General features: G+C 48.8%; 1 protein-coding gene across 3 annotated transcripts in view; it reads right to left on the minus strand.

Moving 5' to 3' along the window:
- IGDCC4 (immunoglobulin superfamily DCC subclass member 4) overlaps positions 1-22,424 on the minus strand; it is a 111,475-nt gene extending 89,051 nt beyond the window's left edge. For all 3 annotated transcript variants that reach the window (XM_080396930.1, XM_080396929.1, XM_080396928.1), the window contains exon 1: positions 12,255-22,424. In XM_080396930.1, the coding sequence (XP_080253056.1) occupies positions 12,255-12,360 (106 nt within the window). In that variant the 5' untranslated portion in view covers positions 12,361-22,424. The remainder of the gene's footprint in view (positions 1-12,254) is intronic.
- Positions 22,425-22,498: the final 74 nt, after the last annotated feature.

Genomic DNA, 22,498 nt, shown 5'->3' on the forward strand with positions numbered 1-22,498 from the left:
ATTTGCTTCTCACTTGCACCTCATTCACCCCATCCAGATCTTGCAGTAAATCCCACAGCATCTGTACAGCTGGGAATACGCAGGCAGCCCGAGCCAGCCTGCACTGCCAGAAGCACACTCTGCCCAAACCCTTTCATGAGGCTTTTCTCTTTCACCCCTGTACAGCCAGCACAATAGCGAAGTCTCCCTGACAGCACACGGATTTCATTGCTACTCAGTGCAAATAAGATAATTACACCAGAAATCTTCAAAGCCTTGCCACTGTCATTGGTAATGAGATTCTGCAGTTCACCTGAGAGTAAAAATGGAAGGAGGAGGGCAGGTAAAGCCCCTTCTCCACCAACAGCCTGAACTCTAATTGTGAAACCACCCATCAAACAGCTTAGTCCAGCTTCCATCAATAGGTCCCTCCTAGCAGCTGGGAAGCTCGTGTATGAATACAATTCTTAAAAAAGTGGAGCATTCATACAGGGAAACCAGTGGCACAACATATTTGTCAGTAAAACACAAGCTACAAGCAGAGAAACTGCGACGTTTTAATCAGTGACAGCCCTTTTATCTTGCTGTGTGCTGGATTTCTCCCTGCAAAAAGAGACCAGATCACATCTCTATTCTTACCTGAAATGCTGTCTTCGAAGAAAAAGGGCAAAGAACCCTTCTGCAGGGGTGACACTGCTCTGACACATATCCCAAGACACATGCACTCCTCAGACTGAGCTGAAAGCTTTCAACAAACAAAATCCCCTGGCATGTATCTAGAACTATTTATTATACGTTTATGTTTTTTAAATTTAAGCAAAGAGCCTCCCCTGTTTGCTCACATTTTCTTGATAGGGTGTGGTTCAAGCCTGGAGTGTCTCTTCAGGACAGGGTGTAAAAAGCTGTAATACAGAGAAGATACGTAACGTCAAGAATGGCTCTGCTTTCAGTCCTACCAGGTCCCCAAGATACCTGCACATACCGTCTGTCTCTCTGCCCCTTGTCCCTTCCAGCCCTCTTCAAAACAGCCAACCTGCCCCACAGAGCCCCAGCAGTGAGGCCTGGGTGTGCAGCCTGCCACTCCAAGAAAATGAAAACCAACTTTCCAACACTGTACTGTTACAAAGTCGCCTACCCCTGAGAAGAGAAGTCAGGCTCATCAAACTCCTGCCAACTCTCCTGCATTTCCCGAGTAATTGCACAAACCATGAATTAATGAGAAATAATGAGCCAGCACACAGGGGAAGAGAAGAAAATTCAGAACAGCAACAAAGAAAACTAATAGGAAAGCTCACTGCAGACGACTGTCACTGCAAGCCTATGTCACCCCAAGAGAAGTTTTACTTCTCTGGGAGGACACAGGGACCACAGAGCATGCACACCGCCTCACACAGCAAGGGAACACAAGAGAATGCTATGGTGGGCTTGGGCCAGGAGTTAATTTTGCAGAGAACAGACAGCGTGGGCAGCCCAGACGAAGCACCAGGCTCTGTCCAGGTACAGCTTTGCCACCATCCACCGCACCACCTCTGGCAAGTCCCAAAACCCATCTGTGCTTCGCTGCCTGGCTACTTGCTGCAGTGTCCAACACCAGCTCCCTCCATGGGTGTGGACTACCCCTGGCTTTATCTAGCCACGCTGTGCTCCTTTTTGTTATCACTTAACCCACAAAGGTGTGTTATCAAGACAGCTAACCAACCAGTCTTACTTGGACAATAGCAGATAAGAGTGTAGGCTTGAGAAGGAGACACTGAAAATAAGAGAACAGCAGATGCTAAACTGTTAAGTCAAAGGATTGCCCATAGCTAGACAAGGCAATGGTCTCACCAAGGACTGGACCATCCCAGGACTTTGCATCCTCCTGACATAACTTCTCACCTAGTCCAGTTTTAAAAGACAGTATCTGACTGTGATCTGGAAACTTCGTTATCATTTAAAACACAAAGTGAGCTCTTACAGCTCAGGGAGCCTCTTTGGAGAAATAGCAAGATAATGCCCATATCCGAGGCTATCAAGATGCACTTGAAGGTGGAGGAAAACAAGGAGCAGTACCACCCTTTGAAGATGCTTAGGACTGAGGGTCAGAATGGGTAGGAATTTGCCATCCCATTTCCAATTTTAAACTTGCTTCTATCACAACAACAGGAGAAAAATATATTTCATAGCCTATGTTCCAAAATCCCTCACACCTACTTGGCTGTTTAACTTTCCAACATCTAGAATGCATTTACCCACTTAAAGTGCAAGTTTCTCTTCAGAGCACATTAATCTTGCCTTTTTCCAAAGCTGCAGCCAGCTGAAACCTGACAGTTTGAGGACAAAGCTGTAAAAGAACTGGGTCTGCTTCCAAACGGTGAAGGACACGCTTTCAACGCTATGGTATCCGAGCAGCAGATGCCTGTGGGGACCGTCACACCACTCTGGGGCCCTCCTGTATCAATAGGGTCCAGGCTCGGATGTGATGCTTCTCCCTGCTGTCTCTGGGCTTCTGCTTATTTCACCAACACTAATCTAAAAACAACACCTGAATTTACAGAGATTTCAGCAAAGAAGTCCAAATCGCCCATTTTTCTCCACGATGAGGAGAGGTTCTGCCTCTGCAAATCAGACTGCTAGATGAGCACTATAGATGGTGGCTGCTCTGGACCAAGAAACACAACCTCATTTATTAGTAAAACCAGATTTATTTCCATTCATCTAGACTAATTACTGCTGCTCCTCTTCTAATGAGGTCCTGTGTGCCTCAGCACGTAACATCAGCATGAGAGAAATGTTCATCTTCATAACCAGGCAATTTCAGGCCATTTTGAATAGCTCCTCCTCTACTGTAAGAAGGAAATTGTGAGAATGATACTTCTTCCAAAGAACCAGTTTCCTTATGTTCAGGTCAGTAACAGCCTTGCAAAATCTTGACTTTATCCAACTTTTACTACTGTTGAGCAGGGATTAACAGGGAGCCCACCCTGTATTAGCCAAGGATTATTTGTTAGTCACCAGCCTATAATCACTTGTATTTTCCAGCAGAGACCTTCACATCGCTCAGCTAGCAGGATAATCCAAGTCACATTTTTAATGAAATCTACATAAAAACACACATCCACACCCTTGTCTTCCCCCTTCCAAAATACCCAATTAGTTCAGCTTAGAAAATGCCATAAAAATTAGTACTGTGAAATTTCCAGTCTAACAAGTTTCTGGTGAGAAGAAAATATTCCCCATGAGGTCAGCATTTTTTTTAAACCCGCAAACTTTAAAATACATGAACAAGTAATGAGGAACTTTTGTTTACAGGCCTACACATACCACGTACCCATCTCTGCAGTCACACTGCACCCGTACACATCCAGTGTTGGTGCAGCACAGGCAGCTAGGCACAACTGTGTCTGCACAGCCGCACAAACAGATGTATTTTGTACAGCACCTATTCCCCATCTCTGCCGGCCTCTGCATCTGCAACACACACCTGCAGCACACTGCCCCGTAGCATCTGGACTCCTCTACCCCGGAAGCATTCATGTTCAGCCGAGAGGAATTTTAATACCTCATTTTACAAATTAAAAACTATGATGCAGACAACGGGTTGCCTGAAGCCACTCTTAAGTGTGTTGTGCAGCAGGAAACCAAACACCTCCATCCTAAAGCCCAGGAAGTCCTACTACTGCTGCTTCTGAAGGCTCACTGCTACTTCACGGACACAGCTGGGCAGAGGCTAGAGGCATTCACACAAGAATATGAAAACTGCACTGTGCAGGTGACACGGAAAAGGGCAGAGGCATCTTTATGAGTCAGAGGACGGCAAACCTCCATACACTCCACCTGTACTTGAAGTGCTGATGGAAGACATGGCTGAGATGTTATTTGGTGAAAGCTGCTGTAAGACTAAGTATTTTTCTACGCAAGTGTAACAACATGGTGTGATCCCATTTTAGGTGGCAGCTTTTCTCTTTAAAAGCTATATGGAAGCTGCACATACGTGCCCCCATCCCAATTCTGGTTTCCTGTTTGAGCATCCTGTTGCAACACCCAAAATCTGTCTCAGCAACAGCTCGGATGCTCACCAAAGAAGCACTCTCCAAGCTGAAGGTTTCTTTACTTTTCCCTCTGCTTGGCTCTGATCCCGTCACATCTGGAAAGCCACATCCAGCTCTGGCTGTCTGAGCTGAACAGCAGCTCTGTGCTGAGCTGTGGAGAAACAGGTGCCCTTAGGGACTCACAGGGTCCAGATCCTAAAAGTCAGGCTCTGAATCAAACTAGCTAAGAAATTTCCTCTTCTGAGCAAACACCTAACTGCTGAGAAAAGCTGGGCTTTTACTTACACTAGTATTAGCTACACAGAAGGATGAGATTAAGGGATGGAAAACAGGTGAAAGACTCAAGGACCTGCATGTATTCAGCTTCGTAAAGAGCAGGTTACCAGGAAATTTGATCAGTGTACACATATTCACAGGAGGCTTTCCATACATGTCTTCGTATACGCCTATAAACCACAGCTAGGTAAACTCAGACTGAATGAAGGTGCATGTTACTGAGCAAGGACATCAAACCAGCTTACCGGGGGTTGTGACAGACAAGCACCCACAAGACATTTTTAAGTCAGAAGTGGATGTTGCTCATTAAGAGATGCTCTTGATCAAGCACAACCATTAAACCCAAAACAAGAAACACCCTCATCCTCAGCTTCCCACACTACACATGAAGGCAGCACACCCCTGCTAGCCTTAAACCTACAAAACTATCCAAGTGCCTTGACTGCTATAAAAAACAAAGAGCAAGAAGAATTATTTGACAGCTCAGCCTCGTGCCCGGATGCTGAAGTGTTACTGAAGCCTTTCACTCCGCGTTTAACTCCCTCTGCTGCTAAACAGAAAACCCTGGCAGCAGCCACAAGCATTAAGTAAACGGGCAGCTATTCTCTGCCAGCAGCTGGAAGAAACTTCCTTCTCTCCCCACTCTGCACGTAAAGAAAACCCCACAATAGTACTTGTGGTAATGCTGCTAGCCAGATTTTCAACCGACAGGCTCTTGAGGAAAGCCTCCAGGTATGAAGTCTGTTCCTAAGGACCCTCTTCAAATGGATGACATTTGACTTCGGGAACGTACAGCTCATCTCCTTGAGGAAAGGTTCGCTTTGTTTTCAGTACAGAGAAAGGAGTACAAAGGAAAAGAAAGAAAAGACACATTTACTGTGACCTAGGAAAAACAGAGCTGAATAATTTCGATCAATATTTTGATTTCTCTGACAAAAGCCACAATCAGCGTTGACATAAACAACGGGTTAGCAAGCCTGGGGGGGCAGAAGTGGTAAATCAAACCAGAGTTTCAAGACACTTATCTTTCCATCACAACAATTGCCACCAATGACAGTAATTTACATGGCTAATAGGCAGTATTATGTTTACAAAATCATTCTTTGGAAGGAGGATCTAAACAATTTTCACCAACCCAGCCAAGGAGCTGGTATTGGATCAGATGCTGGGTTTCCTCTTCTCCTTTTATCTTCTGTGTGTATTTTGCCAAGATGCCTTGCTATGCAACACACAGTGCCTTCACAAGCACACACAAACCTGTGGAGCGTACCATCTCCTACAACAACCCGAATTCTCTAACTGCAGGGCCGCCTGAGCCTCTACAGCAGGGGAAAATACCTATCAAGCAGGAAATAATGGAGTCAAGCCAGCAGCCCCAGATCCTCCACCCCATGCCACATTTCTTATCCCACTGCTGAAGATAACCTCAAACGAGCCCCAACACCTCCTACACAAGCCTTATCTCCCATACAGTGACAAGTGCCATCCCAACACCACAGGCTAAACCTCTGAACATCAGCCTGAACATCTGCTGATTCTCTGCCCTCCCTAACCCTCTGTCTTTTGGTGGTGGTGGTGGTTTTGGTCACAAAAAGCTCCACATCTCCTTCTTACAAGCTCTCTCAAGGCTTTGCCAGGAGTCAAGCAGGAAAGTGGAACTGGTAGGGCACAGAAATGGGCTGCAACTGGCCCTGTCCCTCTGGGTCAACATGATTAAGAGGACTATGCATATCATCCTTTTAAAACAGCACTGATATTGCCAGGAAGGTAAGAGCACATCCCATCAGCACTACAAGGAGCACACTGGAGTTTTTCACTAGACCATTTCCAAGAAAAGAGACCAAAAAAGGGACAAGGATTTCCAAAAGAACATAAAAACTTTCTCAGTTGCAATAACAAACGGAAAAAAAATAAATCAGTGAACACTTGACTAGTTTTCTTTTAATATCAGGCACAATTCCACTTTCATCTCGAAAATACACGCACCTGTTCTGCAAATTGTATCCAACTAGCTAGCTGAGAGACACAGAGAAGACAGTCTTGCATGTGCAAAACTTTATGTAATTTTAGAGCCTGTAAGCACTGCTGATGCTTTTGAAAAAGATTTATCGCAGTCCCGAGTGCATGAACAGCCAGGTTTTGCCAAAGCCCTCAGTGTATTCACACAACACATAGTGGGAAATCCATCCCATTAAGTAATGACCTTTTTGGTCACACCAATTAACTTGATCATCTATCGACAATCAATTTAGAAACTATCAAGAATGCACATTTACCAGCATAGACAGTGAAACATAAAGCAGGACCTTACTACGTCACCCCAACCCACTGCCAGCCTGACATTGCTTCTTCGTCCCAGGTTTGCTCCACCTCTGCTCCAAATTCTGCCATCCCAGCACCTTTCCCAGGAGCTCCATTTTAACTGTTTAATTTCCCAAACTCTTACATTTAACAAGGTGCTAAGCCATCCCAACTCCAAAGGGAATTGATTCAAAGACCCAAACAAGAAATGAGGGTAGGGAAGTCAGTCAGAATAAGGGAAAGAGCCAGAGCAGACTGAGCACAAATGCCATAGATTCACACACTAGGTATTAATTCTCCCACCAATCCGGGCTGAGAAGAACCTCTGGAGATGCTCATATTTCACTAACACACCTTTAATATTAATGACCTTTCCTCAAGAAATCCACATAAGAGATCTTGGAAAAAAATTTAAACATTAAAAAACAAGAAAGCAGAGAATAAACCAGGTTATTCAATAGCTCAGCTGAATTTAATATGGCAGTAATAGGCAACTGTGTTTAAAATGCAGATAAAGATTTTTAAATAATTTCAGAACGTCTGATACGTAAGTTTCAGTGAAATACCGCAATTGCTTACCATAACCACCACCGAGTTTATTTGTTTATTACCCATGGAGGTAACACATGGCATCTGCTAGACTTCTCAGATAAAGCAGGCCCACATCACAACAGCAGGAACAGTGGATTAAGAGCAGGAGAGGACCTGACCCAAAGACACCAAAAGGCATCAGCGACATGAACAAAAACACGTCCAGGGGAGAAAAGACAAGCAAAGTGTCCTGACACCTGCAAACAGGAAAGTGTTAGATACGCTCAAACAAGGCTGATGACAAGCATTTGGGTTCTCCCAGGGAATTTACCTTCCCAGCAGCTGGAACTCCAGCAAGTATTTAACTTCCTGGAAGCAAACACTGACCATCTCTTCCCCTCCCGACAAGGCTCTGTTTCTCCTCAGAAGTAGGAAATTCAATGGTGTTTCAAGGATGACTTCAGCATACCAATGAAAGTCAAGACAAACCAGAAGGAGCAACTCGGTCCTTCCCCCTATGCCTGGTGTGGGGTTTAGCATCTCTAGAAGGGCTCACGAAACACCGCTCAATTCTGCTTTTTATGAAGATGGCAGATTCGGTTTTAACTACTGTGGATCTTCTCACCAAAAAGCTATTCGGTCAGAAAAGCATAAGCAGCACATGGAGGTCAATTACTCATGGGATTTTAAGAAAAAAAAAGAAGGGTGCTTAAGAGTGCTGGTGTTCTTCATATTTTTAGTGTGAAACAGTGTCTACTGCCCAGCTGGAACAAATGGGAAACTGAGGCAGAGACAGCAAGTGACCAACAGAAAGAGTCAATGTCACAGCAGCTCTGAGTCCTGTGTTTGGAAAATGCTTTCCCAAGAAGAAAGGAAAGCAAAACAGCTACCAAGTGCTGTGACATGAATGGTGGCGTAACCATAAAACAGGAGCATGTTTTAAAGCACAAAAGACTTAAAAAATAAAGCAAGTGGACACAAAGACTTAAGATTGTGATTTCCTGCATCCTTCTGTCTTGTGACTGGATTACCCTGTCCTACCTGAACAAGGTGCAAGCTCTGTTCGAAGCTCTTCCTGCAGTTGAGGCACTTGAGGTTCCTCCCCCTCCTTCAGTCCCTGCAGAAACTGCATCTCTCTCCTCTGCTTGACCACTTCTTTTCAAAAACTCTGAATTCTCCACATCCACACTAGCTATGACTGGCCAACAGGCACAAGAATTACTTGGAAATGAACAGGGAGATGGACAGACAACCAGACAGCATGACTACGGAAGTCTCTTTTCCATAGAAAACCAGGCTAAAAATACTGCAGACAAGCGATCCAGCTCTTCTCCAGAAAGTAAGCGAATTGCACCAGAGTTGATTTTGGCCCAACGTGCACTTGGCAAATACTGATAACAAGGATTTACCATATCCCCTCTAGTATTACAGCTGACTATAAAACAAACATTTGCTTCCTACAGATAACAAAATGACTATGATTGCCCCGGGTTTGTAAAGTTTAGAGTTTCTGCCATCAACCAAGGCAGGCCTCTAATTCTCAGTGTCCAAACATCTCCTACATGTAACAGTGGCCTCAGTTTTCCCTCAGGTACCCACTCACCCCACACAGAGATACGGTTGGGGATGGATTCTAGAAACAAATTACAATCAGATTAAATATTAATTCCCATCTTAATTATATAACCATGACTAGGCTTAATGGCCAGACAGCCATTTAAACAGGAGAGGAGCATGTAAATCGTTCCAGCAGCATCTCTTATGCTGCAAATACCCAAACTGGTTCACAAGTACCTGGATTTTCCCTAGGAGAACAATCAACCTTTGGGAAGGCAGCTCCAAGGGAGGAAGAGTTCATATTGCCCAGCAAGCAATACGGTATCAGGAGCCACAAACTTGTGAGCCACCCTGCCCTCTGGATAATTGTACACTATGGTGATGAAGATCATATATGTGCTGAACACTTATTGATGGACTTCATCCTCATTGTTGGATTTTATCCTCTCAACATCTTCCAACAGAGAGAAGCATGCAGCACCTCTACTTTTGTTTAAAGGTGAGCCCTGAGGATCCCAGAGCAGACAACGCAACCAGCCCAGGACCACGGCGGGCACTCAAGCAAGACATTCTATATGCCACGGCAACACCCAGCCCAGCAGTTCCCAAACACAGGTGGCTCTGGTGCCCCCACTGCAGAGAGACCTGTGCCATACCACAGAGGCTGCCTCCAGCTCCAAATCAGGCTGTGAGCATGCATGCAGGGAGAATCGCCTCCCTTCTTCGCCAGGGAAAGGCAGACTGCCAAACATTTTCTTTTTAAATTATTACTTGCGCCACTCTGAAGTGGCTCGCGTACCATCAGCAATACACCCACCCCACATGGGGCCCCCTGCGGCAGATCAAACTTGCCACAGCTGCCAGGAGAAAATCCGCTGCAGGAGTTGGGGAACATCAGAAAATGAGCAGGTTCTGCTTCACTTTGGACTTCAAGGTAGTGAAAGGAAAAGGGACAAAAAAAAGAGAGGGAGAAGGAAAAACTAGAGAAAACGAAACCAGAACCAAGCCTGAGTGGTCTCTCCTTCAGCCTCACGCACCAGAACAGAAAACCACCAGCAGAAACATTCCCCACTTCCGAGCAGCTTCTGCCATCAGGGCTCAGAGAGTGGCTGTCGACAGCCACAGCACAACGGCAGCAAGCTCCTGCCCGAGAAACCTGCCCCTGGAAACACGACACAGGCAAACCCTCGCTAACGCTGTGCGCAGGAGTGGCACTGTCAGTACCCCCCGGGTTTGGGGACTGTAAGAAATAACCCTTCCCCGCACCGCTCCATCCGCCTCCTTGCGACCCAGCCCACGGACAACAGGAAACACAGCAACACCACAGTCAACAGGGCAAGCGGATCTGCATGCAGGTGACGTCCTGCGAAGCGCAGGCAACCGGAGCGGCGGACACTGGATCCCCGAACAATGGCAACACCGACTTCCCCAGGCAAAGGCACTAACTGCATGCAGCAAGCTGCGGGGTTATGCCGCCAAGACAAATGCGACAGGATGGATAAAACAAATCAGAACGAAAGTTAGGTGATGTCAAAAGAGGAAATCTGTTCTATGGCAAGAAGAGTCAACTGCAAATCCAAATGACACTAACCCAGATGGATTTCAGCTGATCCCTCGGACGGAAAGCTCAGCGCACTTCCCACCAACGCATCCCCTCTACAGAGCCCCAAGGAAAGCAACCGGCACAACCTCCCTGCCAGAGCTAACTGAAGAGGGGTTGTTTTGTTCTTGGTTTTCTTAAACCCTCTCCTGCTACTGCAGGGAAAACAGTCTCAAAGTAGGACAGGCAGAAGGCTTTCAAAACAACCTCATCACATCCCCAGCTAGCGTAAACTGGCACTGCTTCCATCAAGTCCACAGAGAGGGGAAGGTTTTCCAGTCTGCTTCTCTCCTAGATATTTCATCCCCAGCAAAGCTTGAACTTTGGATCAAAACACATGGCTTCGGGTTCAAACGCAGGCTTTCCCAAAACCGTTTCAACCCTCTGCCACATTAATTTCAGATTGAAGTAAGTCCATGTTTCTCTTTTCAGAATCAAACCCACCTGTTGGAAAGCACATCCGCATGGTACCAAGCGGCACGTCCTCAGACTGCACGGGCTCACTACCTCTCCACACAGCACAAAGCCCATTGTTAGAGAACAAACAGGAACAATTTTCACTATTTGCCTAACTGCTTGCAAAAAAAGCAGAGAAGCCACAGCTTCAGATTCCCGCAAAGCATTTAAAGTTTTCTGGTTGAAGCGGGTTTGAAAAACAACATCCACTCCACCACCACCCTTTTTTTCTTTTTTTAGAATCATTGTTCTCCATTACAAACCTCGGGATCCACTTAGCTGTTTGCTCAAATACACAGGAGACACAGCTCCCACCCGCTCCAGCTCGCTGGTGGGGTCACAGACTGCCATCCATCTAGAAAAACCCACATGCACTGACGACAATGGGCCATTTACATGAACCGTTATTCATTTCTTCGCACAGCCACTGTAATGCTGCACCTATATCAAATGATAACCTACCCCTTACAGGAGCTCACAACATTCCAAAAAGAAAAAAAAACAACAACACAGTGATCCACGTGCTGGTATTACGTTCTGCCAAACCTGAATGCAACATAAAAAGGAGTGAAAACGTACAACGGCATAGGGACGGCTCCTCCACTGCAACCCCCCATTAAGAGGGCGCTTTTAAACGGGAACAGCTCCAGGGTGCACGCATTTTTCAGTGCAGTTCGGCCAGCCAACACTTTCCCAACCCCTTCTTGGGGACGAGGGCAAAAGCTTTTGCAAGATCTCTGTGCGCGCAGGCAACGAACCACACGCCCCGAGGCCCGCAGCTCGAGCGACCCTAGATGCAAACTTCGACGACAAACGCCGAAAGTCGGCAGAGCGTGGCGGGCATTCGTGGACCCCCACGCGTGGAGCCGCCTGCGGAGCTGCTGCAAACCAGGGGCACGTGGAGCATGGCGATCCCTGGGTCGCTTCCTTGACCCACGGGACATCTGCCCACCCAGCCCCCCATGCTGGCGACAGCGGGGCGGGGGTCCCTGCCGGGCACCCGGGCCTGCTCCGGGCCAGCCAAGCGCTTCGTCCCTTCGTCCCCAGGCTGGCCTGGCGCAGAAGCCATCACTCCAGGGGAAGGGGTCGGGGGGGGGGGGGGGGGGGGGCTGCTGCTGGCCCGCTCGCCCACCCAGCCCGGCCCTCTGAGGGGGCTCCCTGCGGGGATGCCCTGGGTCAGCCCCAAAAGCTGACCCCCAAGGTGGCACCGTCCCGATATGGGTCGAGGCCACGAGCACGGCTGGTCGCCCAGCTCAGGGGAACGAACAAGCAAGCGGCCAGAGGAGAGAAGGGGGTGGGGGGTGGCCACTGAGGGGAGCGTGGCCACTGAGGGAGCGGGCTGTTACTGAGGGGGGAGAAGCGACGGGGAGAGGGTCCCGGCCGGGAGCGCATCCCGCGGGGCGCCGGGCGCTGCCCACGGCCGAGCGGGGTGCGGCGCGAAGGCAGGTGGCACCGCAGCCCCCGCGGGCCCCGCGGGCTCGGGGACAGTGACCTTCCCGCCCCCTCCCGCCCTCCTCACCCACCTTGCACAGCCAGGACGGCGAGGGCTGAGAAGCAGAGACAAAGCAGGTCCTCCAGCGCCATGTAAGCCCTGCCGGGCGCCGGGAGCAGGGGCCGCCGCGGCCGCATCTAAGAGGGGAGCGCGCTCTCCCGCCGCCCCACCGCCATCTTGTGCGAGCGCCCCAGCCCCAGCCCCGCGCTGCCCGCCGGCGCCGGGCCCCGCTGCCGGGGGCGGGGGACGGGGGCGGCCCTGGCCTGCCGCTGCTCCGCCTTTGTCAGCGGGCTCGCCGCCGAGCCGAGGGGCTGCTCCCGCCCTCCGCCACAGCGGCGGGACCAACAGGTTGCTGCCAGCCCGCGGCGGGGGGGCGGCCCGTGTGCTGAGGGGAGAGCGGGGGGCCGGGCGCCCGCGGCAGGTGCGGGGCTGCTCCGCCGGGCCGGCAGCTCCCCGGCCGGCAGACGGGCGGGTATAAGCATTTTATGTCCTTCTTCATTAATTTTTTCCCCCTTCCTATAGTGTTTTGGGGCTTGTTTTTTGGGGTTTTTTTTCTTCTTTTTTGCCGCAGGTGAGCATAGAGGACACCGCGCTGCCACCACGCGTGTCCTTCCCCCTCGCGGTGCGGCGGGGGGGGTGTCCCACACACACAGAGACCTCCGCGGCCCCCCCGGTCCGTCAGGGCTGCCCCGACCCCCGCCGCTTTCCGCGCAGCAGCTCGCAGGGCCGCTGCCGGCCCCGGGCTAGCAGCCGTCGGAGGGCTGGTGGCCGCCGGCAGCTGAGGGGAGGAGGGGGGCGCGGCTGCCGGCTTGCGGTGCCGCTGGGGCCGTGTGGAAGCGCAGCTCCTGCAGCTGGATCCCCTTCATCGGGCTTTTCAGGCGTCGAAGCCCAGCCTGTGCCTCTCAGCTGCCTTTAGAGCAAACGAAACGGGCGGCGCAGCCTGCCTCTGCACCCCGTCTGCGGGGACCGGCCGGGCCCATCCACCCGCCCAGCCACGCGGTGGACCGAGGGGGGCGCAGCCCGCAGCCTCCCCGGCCCGGCCGGGTCCCCGGCACACGGTCACGCCGCACCTCCAGGAGCAAAGCCGCAGCTGCGGGGTTAGTCCTGAGGGCAAGTGCCACCGAGGCCTCCTCGGGCAGCCGCGGCAGGTGCCGGCACAAGGGCAGCCACATCCATGGCGGGTGGGAGCGGGGCTGCTTCGGCCTCCGAAGGGAGAAGAGGCCGGCCGGCGCACCGGGATGTTTTATCGCAGCCACGTGGAATGCAGAGAGGGCTCCAGCTATGTAGAATATGAAAAAAGAAACCTTTTTAATCTAGACCCTCCTATTTATTAGCTTGTATAATGAATGAACTGTAAATCCTTAAGTGAAACCAGCGGGGCTGCATGGTGTGAAGCGGGTTTCCCATGTGTATGAGTGATGCGACTGTAGGTTGGTACTTGGTGCTATCGGCGCAGAGAAGCCCCAGGAGCCAGCAGCCCCCTGCTCTGCACAGACGTGCCGGGAGGCTTTGCCCAGCATCGGAGCCCCCCCGGCTGGGTGGGCACTCACTGCACACCTCACTGGGAAGGAGGGGGTAACAGGGCCACAGCAAACCCACCTCCCCTATTCCTGCACCATCCATATGCTTATCTCCTTGCAAAAAGAAAAGAGGATAGTAACAGCCGCACTCCCTTCTGTGCTACGCCAGCATGGAGCTAAAAATTAACAACCTCTGCAAACCCTTCTTTCTCTCTGGGCCTTTCCCACCTGCTCCTTTCTGCGTGAGGTGGTTTTAAAGGTGCTGTCAAATTGCTTTAACTAGGCTGCAGAGGAATGTCTCCTCATTGTGTCTGCCAGTGGTTTCTTTCAGACACACCCCTTCCCTTTTTTTTCCTCAAATCCCTGACATTTCTCCCTCCCTTTAAGCAAGAAAACCTTTGCCTAAAAGTCAGGCAAGTCTGGCATTATATAAATAATGAAAACTGCTAGTGGTCTGCAAAATGCTGCACATGCTGGCTAACAGCCCCTGCCTGTGTTAAGATGTTGATCCAGCTCCCTGCCGACAGGCCAGGGCTAGAAGCAAGCGCTAGCTTCAACAGACCCAGGCCTAATTCTCATCTTTGCTTACTGCCTGGTATTACAGTGTTACTTGATTCCTCCATGGCATCTCTTTGCCTTCCTGCATGTCAGTTGAAACAGAAATTAAACCAGCATTTCGACAAACCCAAGCTTGCAACATATATTCCTTGAATATCTGTCCCTAGGGAAAAGAAAAAAAAAAACAAAAGCAAACAGCCCCTGAACTGCGAAAGCGCCGGTAACGTGACCCAGAGCACCAGCTCCTTTCACACGTATGTGTGTATGCTGAGAGAGTAACACCAAGTCCCCACCATCCACCCCTCTCGGCCGCATCAGCACACACAAACTGAGCTCACGACAGCCAGCGTTTCCGCAGGGTGACTCCTTCACAACTTCGCTGACATGTGCACTCACAGGAGTGAGTCCTGTGGCTGCAGGGAGGCATTCCTGGTGTCACACCTCCTGGGTAAGCATTAGCTGCTTCAGCCGCCTGCAGAGATGCCCTGTGCTGTGTGAAATGACTTGTGGCACTTGCAGAGGAAGAAGAGACACTTTCTAGATTTGGGAAGGATCGCATAACTCCCTGGCTGTGAGTCCGTGAAGAACAAAGCAACAGCAGTCATGCCAACAGAAGGGACATTCCTTCCTCAGATAATGGCATTTCTGCCCCCATACTTATGGCAAGCAAAAGCCCCCATTTATGTGCTGCAGACTCCCCAGTGTTCCTGTCCCTGTTGGCACGGAGTTCTTCTACCTTTCAATAGCTGCAAACCTCTGATACTTTGAGCTGAGAAAGTGTGAATGGCAAAGAGTAGCGGCAGCAAGCGGCAGGTGTTTGTAGTTCAGCCTTTTGTTCCCCCTTCAGGAGACATTATTTCTGTGCTCCAAAAAAACCCTTTTGGTGAGTCAGGTATATGGGCAGTATATCGTACACATCTCTTGGTTTGTATGAGATCCCAGCAATGAAAAAAAGCTCACTAGGGAAATACAGCAAAAAATGGTGTAAAATTTATCTAGCTCAGCAGGAGCTTTTCCCACGCAGCCAGGCTGCAGCCCAGGGGGGATCCACGCTTTTGAAAGGTAGATGCAAGAGGCCTTGAAGCACAGCAGCACACGTTACGGAGGTAGCTGAACCAGAATTTCTCCAGGGTCTGAATCCAAACCCACTCTAAGCAGCCCATGTCCACTCCCAGCTGGCAGCTGCAGGATTCAGACTACCAGGATCCAGTTGTGCAAGATACAAAACAAATGCAGGTAAAGAACAATGCTTGCTCCCAAAAAAGACCCCCTAAAATAAAAGAAACTCAAAGACCAGGGAAAAGCCGTTTCAGAGAGAAAGCAGCGAGGAACAAGCAGATTCGCAGCACATTGCGCGTTATTATTTAATAGGCAGCGCAGTCTTGTCCCAGTTCTAGGTTCAGTCTGAATCCTACTGCTGAAAGTGCTGCCTGGATGCCTCCCGTGGGCTGGAGTTTGGATCAGTGCGAAGCTGGGGTCGAGTTAAAGCAGTTAAAGCAAATTAATGTTAATTTAAAGTTAAGGGAGACAGCAATGTAAAGCAGGATAGCTATTTTAAAAATCACGATGAGCGTGTTCTTATTCCAGATGAAGGTCAGTTTATATTCTCTTAGTTTAATAGTCCACTTCAGGCTGAAGAGGACTGTTTAAATTTGGAATAGGCACTTTCTTTGCAGACTGAGCGTGCACCCCTGCAGACCGCTGATCAGGAACAGCAGTTCGGACGCAAATCCCCATGCTGCCAAATCTCCTAGCTCTGAAGTTAGAGCACGTTGAAGCTTTTGTAGATGCAGTTGTTCAAAAGCACTTCTCAGTGAAAGCGTCCCCAGGGTTTAGTGCCCTCCAGTTTGTCGGGTATGAGGTGCTGCCCGCAGCTACTCAGCCCCCATCTCGCAGGGGGTCAGTGCCTGAGTCGTCTTTGCGACAGTGCTTAGGTTCTTTCTCTCCCAAGCAGGATTAACATTCCCAGTCTGAAATACAGCCTTGCTCTGGTTTCTGACCACCTCTGGCTCCAGACAGGTCTACAGCACTGAAGTTGACATTTTAGGATGGACTTAAGTTGCTCTAATTACCAGAAGAGTTGGCTGCTCTTTCCTTTGTGACAGCACTAGTGCTTGAATGAGCCCAGAGCTGGACAGAGGAAAGGATGGTGCTGAAAACTTAATTGGCAACAACAATAACAACAAAATCAGTCCCCTGCTACAGCTCCCTGTGCAATCACCCGAGAGTTACTGCCAGCACAAGGAAAGCAATGGGAATATACAGAGGCACAAGGAAGCTTTCAACAGCAGCACAAAGCTGGATCGGCTCAAACTCATTGCAAAACTGCAACCTCAGTCTTCCCAGCAAAAGAGTCTGTCTCCCAAGGACCTTTACCACCAGGACTCGCTTTGTTGCCAGATTTCTTCTGGTCTGGCAGCAACTTCGGCGCTAGAGGCAACGTTGACTTCCAGACGAGAAAAGTGACGGTAGCCTCCTGTTCTGTATGTGCAAGCAATGCCAAACAGGAGCAGCTGGTTGCACATAATAACATGCATTGTGTAAGTGAGCAACACAATAAGCAATTTGCTCGACAACCCAGGGACATCAGGACAATTCTGTATCGCAGAGAAGAAAGAAAAGAGGAAAAAAACATGTGATGACCAAACCCCAAGGGAGCCCCAGTATACTACAGATTCATTTCATTACGCTTGTTCTTATAAATATTTATTACACAGCCTATCTCATCATTCTTCCAGGAATGGGTGTTGTGTTATTGTTATACCCAGGGAGGGCTTTCCCTCTTCCTCTGGTCCTGCTGCAGGCAGTTGGCAGTTGCCAAAGATAGATAGGGAGCAAGAGTGTGACATTAACTGTGGAAAATGCTACTTAAAATGGGGCTCAGGGGCAGATATCGGCAGGTGCATTGTTAGGAGAAAAACGAATGGAAGAGGAAAAGACAGCAAGTAATGAGATTCGGAAGCTTGTATTTAAAATATGTTCACGGCAAAAGGGATTTCTGCATCCAAGGGCCCTGGCCCTACAGGCAAAGCCACGAGTGAGCAGAGACTCTCGCACCCTGCAGAAACCTGCACAGACCCAGGATGGGGGAGTTTGGATTTAGATGAGAGCCAGGCTCACACAGCGGTGAGGCTAAGGTGTGTTCTGAGTATCAACATCATCTGTCTGTCTACACATGGAAAGCTGTCATGTTAAAGTAAGGTAAAAACATTCCAGCCTTTATAAAGCTTTGCAGATAAAACGGGAAGTGGTGGGGGTTTTGTCTCTTCCATTTGTATTGCTACCTGAACGTCCCCTGCGCCCTGCTCCTTGCTCTTACTGGTACTTGTCACCCAAGTGAGGCTTTGCAAAATCAAATGCTAATTTGCCTTACAGAGACACACATCGACTGATTCATTATTCGAGACAAGTGACTTGGGTTGGGTTACTGGCAGTCTGATTTAGAAAAACATGCCGAGACGATCCAGGCTGGGTAGATTTTAGATGAAATGAATATGTTTCATTTCACTTAGTCTCCCTTGCCATCACGTGAGTCTTTTTGGTGCATATTTGTTAACCAGCTTGTTCACTGTCAGCTATAATCAAATAAAGAGCTGCTAGAAACATCCCAATGCGTCATAAAGCAGTCACAAAGAACATCGCTGTCTTGTAAACATGCCTGACTATGAAAAATAATATTTGCTCATAAACAACATCTGTGGACTTCTCCCTACAGCAGTTACCAAGTACCAATAAAAGTTTTGATCCCTAAATAGTCTAAATTTTATATGCTGCTATGGTACCTACTAACTAAGGCTGGTTTTAGGCATAAAGAACACATGTAACTTCAAGGAATACTGCACAGTCGGAGCTGCCTTCACAAACACCCGTCCGGCTCCTTTGTAGTGGGAAATGTGTTCGTGTGCCAAAAATAAGGATCTGTTCTGAAGTTTTATTACATCTACAGGGCTGGCTGTAAAATGCCACGCTAGAAGCGAAACAGCCGAAGCAGGGAGGCTGCCTGGTGCGTATCATCATGCCACCCTCTTGTGGCTAAGCCCAGAACACAGAGCACTGTGTGCCCGAGGATGCGATGGGAACGGCAGCGGGTTATTTTCGGAGCGCCTCGCTCCACGCTGATGGGCACACCTCGTGTGCAAGCGGCAAGGTCCACCTTTTAGCCTGGTGTCACTGGAAGCTAGCTGAGGAGCAAAAAGCAAGGTTGAGATAAAACCATTTCTGCACTTTGGAAGCTTTGGAATCTGGATCTGATCTAAGGACAAGATTTCATTCCAGTCCAACATTCTGAAGATTTGCAGATGTTCATAGTGGACAGATGTTTGACTTCCATGTCTCTGGCTATTTTCTGCGCAGAAACTGGGACCATGTACCTGCCTCCTGAGACAGTTTTAGCTATAAAAGTCTGGCCTTCATTGATATTTCATACAGAGAACCTGATGCTTTTATGCATTTCTATTCCTGCATCGAGAACTCCATTGCCCTTTACCTTCCAGAGAGCCCCACAGGGCACCAGGAAGGTGGCTGGGCAGCTCTCGCATCCCCTGTCTACATAAAGAGTTTTAATGCTGGTGCTCAGAAATGGCCAGTTTGCACCAGAAGGGTGCTGGCTTTCACAGCGTCCTCAGTGCCCTTGTTGTATAATGCAGGCTATTCCCATCCATCAGACAGTTCTGCAAACCTAAATAGATGATGTATTTATTTATGGATTACTGACCACAAGAAAGAGAAGCTTTGCACTATTGTCAACCTTACAGCATTCGGTCTGCTATAAATAATGCATCATTGTTCGGTGTTGGTTTATGGTTTAAGTTCCAATGAGCATCGCAGACCAGCAGACTCAGCAAAGATGAAGGCAGCACAGGGTATTAGTAAGAGAAATAGTACCATCTGATGAAGAGTATTAGAAAAACAAAGCAAAAAATGTAATGTTCTCAGAGTTATTTTAATGTCAACTTCAGCAGCCAAAGAGCTGCTTTTACCTCCAATTGAGAATCATGCAAATCTATGATTATCCCCTGATTTTCACTCTGCTTTCTCCCAATTGTGAGCTAATTCGATTTCAGATAAACACTAATTAACACAAGAGGTCATTGCCGTGGCCAGCAGGCACCGTTGCAACGTGGCATTCAAACACACCAAGAGATCAAAAGAGCCTCCGCTGCTTCCTTTGAACTATCCAATTAAAATTTTCACAAATAAAGCTATTGTTTTACATCTGCTTCATCCAGGGGGGAGAGAGGGCAGGGAGCTAAGAGATCATTGCTTCTAATTGGGCTGCTTTCCCTCTTTTCTGACAGTCCATGTGGGTTTTTCCTCCGAACCCGTAGAAGAAAATGATACCCAGATCATTTGCGATGCAGCTATTGCACTGCAAGGCTACAGCAGGCTGAAAGCAAAGCCATGGGGAATCTGATTTCCCTCTCGTGAGCAAAAAGGGCATCAATGCCTTTCTTGGAAAGTTTGATTGATAGCCCTTAAGAAGGACTCATAAAATGTGTCTCTCTCTGGCTATTTAGGCAATTGTCTTTAGAAGATGAAGGAGCATATTAGATTAATCCAACTGCTATAATAGCATTATCTCCTGCTTTTAAAGAAAACATATTTTATGGCATCCGTACTCTAATGGAAACAACCTGCGGCTGCACAAACCCTGGGCCAGTGTGTTGCTGCAAAACGGGCTGTGGGCTCCTTGGAAGGGGTTTTCATGCAGCTTCTGGGGAATCAGCGTAAATATTAGACTTGTGCCACCATCCCATGTGGACCACTTGTGGGCAGCAGGCAAACCAAGGCTAGGATGGACCACAGGGTCCAAATTCCACTCTTATCCATGGGGGAGCTCACTTAAACTCAGGATTAAGGCAAATTAGCAGGAGCACAGGGAGAAGGCTGCACGGCAGCTGTCTCGGCTGTACAGACAGTGAACATCAATCTTGAGAGCTGTCAGCCCCGAGCCTTCTGGAAAAAACTAGATGGAAACACCGGTCAAGTGTCTGGTGTTATCTGCCTGGCAAAGGTTTAGTGACCCGCAGCACCGGGAAGCAGATGGGTGCAGCCCTGTGGGAGCGCACCACAATGTACATGTTTATGCAGAATATACCTGCAGGAGGGTGCATCAGTCCTCTCCGTAGGTGAGCCACGATAAAATCCCCACTACCACCATCCGCCATCCAGAGACTTCACCAGAGAAGAAATACTCTTGGTGGGAAGGGAATTGCGGGGTGGGTATGACTCGGATGGGGCACATCAACTTACCTCCATGTGAACCTGCTCTGTTTGCTCATCCTGGTCTGCTCGCTGCCAGTGCCGGGGGAACAGGGCAGCCCCTGCCTGGAGGGGTCTAGTCCCTTGGGCAGGGAAGAACTGATTAACCGATTACTCACTCCTGGAAAGGAACGTTATCTCCTCTCAGCAGCACTGAAGGGAGAAAAGAAATCAAGGCATAGCGGCTGCAAAGGAGATCAGGCTGTGGCTTATGCTCACTAATGGCTTAAACTCACCTTCCGGGGAGTTCATTCATTTGTGCCAAAGGATGAAAGAAGATCTGGACTCCCCAAAACCAGAGCAGCTGCTGTGGGTTTGTGAAGTTCAGCTCCTCGCTTGGCCCTGAAGCTGCGATGAGCTTTGCCTGGCTGCCAGGTCTCAGGGCAGAGCCAGAGCGCGGCTGTACCACATTGGCCTTTTGCACTGAGCCCCAGCAAGCAGCCAGTCTTTGTGATATTTAAGAGATGCCTGGCTTTGTAGGTCTGAGCTTCTCACCTTGCATGTTGCACTGGTTTTTGGGTTGCACCTTCTACGGCTCTACTCTTGTACCTTGATTCACCAGCTGAGCTGGCCTGGCCCTCCTGCTCCCCTCCTGCTCCCTGTGTTACCTTAAAATGCTCCTTTTCCCTGTGATGTACTCCTAGATGCTGCAAACAGTACATTGCTTGTCCTAGGCTTTAATCAGATTAATTAAGCTGCACTTGTATTAATTTAAATTACAATTATCTGAGGGCTCAGCCAAATCAAGTGATTTATGGGCCATATCAATCTAATTAATACCACCAACTCTTAAAATAAAAACCTAATAAATGAGTTTATTATACAGATGTAAAATTGACTTATTAGCTTTGGGTCTCTAGTGACGTGGCCAATTTGACGGAAGTTTTATGTCCTTGTTGGGAAAAGGTCTTATTCATTTATTTACTTATTTATTATTCCTTCCCACTTGCTGTATTTTTAAAAAGTATCTTCTGCAGGGCAAGGGGAGGGAGAAACACGAGCTCGGTTATCAAAATACTAGCCAAGCCAAGAGGTCCCCAAAGTCTTGCTGTACACAAATTGTGTGGGTTTTACAACTGCAAGTACCCACAGGAGAATAGTTTATCTGGCTTCTCTGTGTGCCTGGCCTGTGTGCTTACTGTTACGCACTCTGAAAGAGGAGTTAGCCAGGGAATGGGAAAGAAAAAGGAGTAAGAAGAGAATTAAAAGCTTCTCAGAAGCAAACCTGCAGCAGAGCAGGAAGGAGCTGGGCTGGCGTGGAAGGTGCCTCTGTGCTGCTCAGCAAGGTGACTCTGTCAGGCTGAGTGATGGGTGCCATCTGCAGCAGCTGGGAAGCCGAAGCGCCCTAAAATGTCACTTGCACAGGGACGACTTAAAGATGCAAAAGCTTCCCTCTGTTACAGCGGTGTGGGATTTCAAAATTTACGGGGGGGGGGGGGGGGGGGGGAAATAAAAAAAAAGAAAGGTGTTTTTCTGCAGAGGAGCCAAATGCCACGGTGAAACTAACTACAGAGAGTACAGGAGGCACCTCCAATCTGCAGCTCAGGTGAAATGAAACGCAGAGCTAAAGGAGGAGGGAGAGCCACGCTCGCCCGTGCCGTCACCCGTCTCCCCAGCCCACTGGCTGCTCCCCCCATCGTCGCCCTTGGCAGCTTGGCTCTGTGTTGACTGGTTTTTCAGCAAGATGCTTTTGCTTCAGTCCTGGAGTTCACGCTCGATTTCCTGAGCTGTAAGATTGTTTCCCTTGCTTTGCAATCCCCCTTGGAGCAAACAGCCATGCAAGGGAAAAAGGAGCAGGCTCCATCTCTTTACCCTTTGCTTACAAAATAAGTTCTTCAAACACATTTGTCTTATTGTGTTCAGGATAACAACCTTCTCCAGCAAAGAAAAGGGAAGGAACTGGGAGGGCTTTCTGGGGGAGAAAATGGGGCGATTT

Source organism: Falco punctatus (genome assembly GCF_963210335.1).
Source record: "Falco punctatus genome assembly, chromosome: 7".
Classification (NCBI taxonomy): domain Eukaryota; kingdom Metazoa; phylum Chordata; class Aves; order Falconiformes; family Falconidae; genus Falco; species Falco punctatus.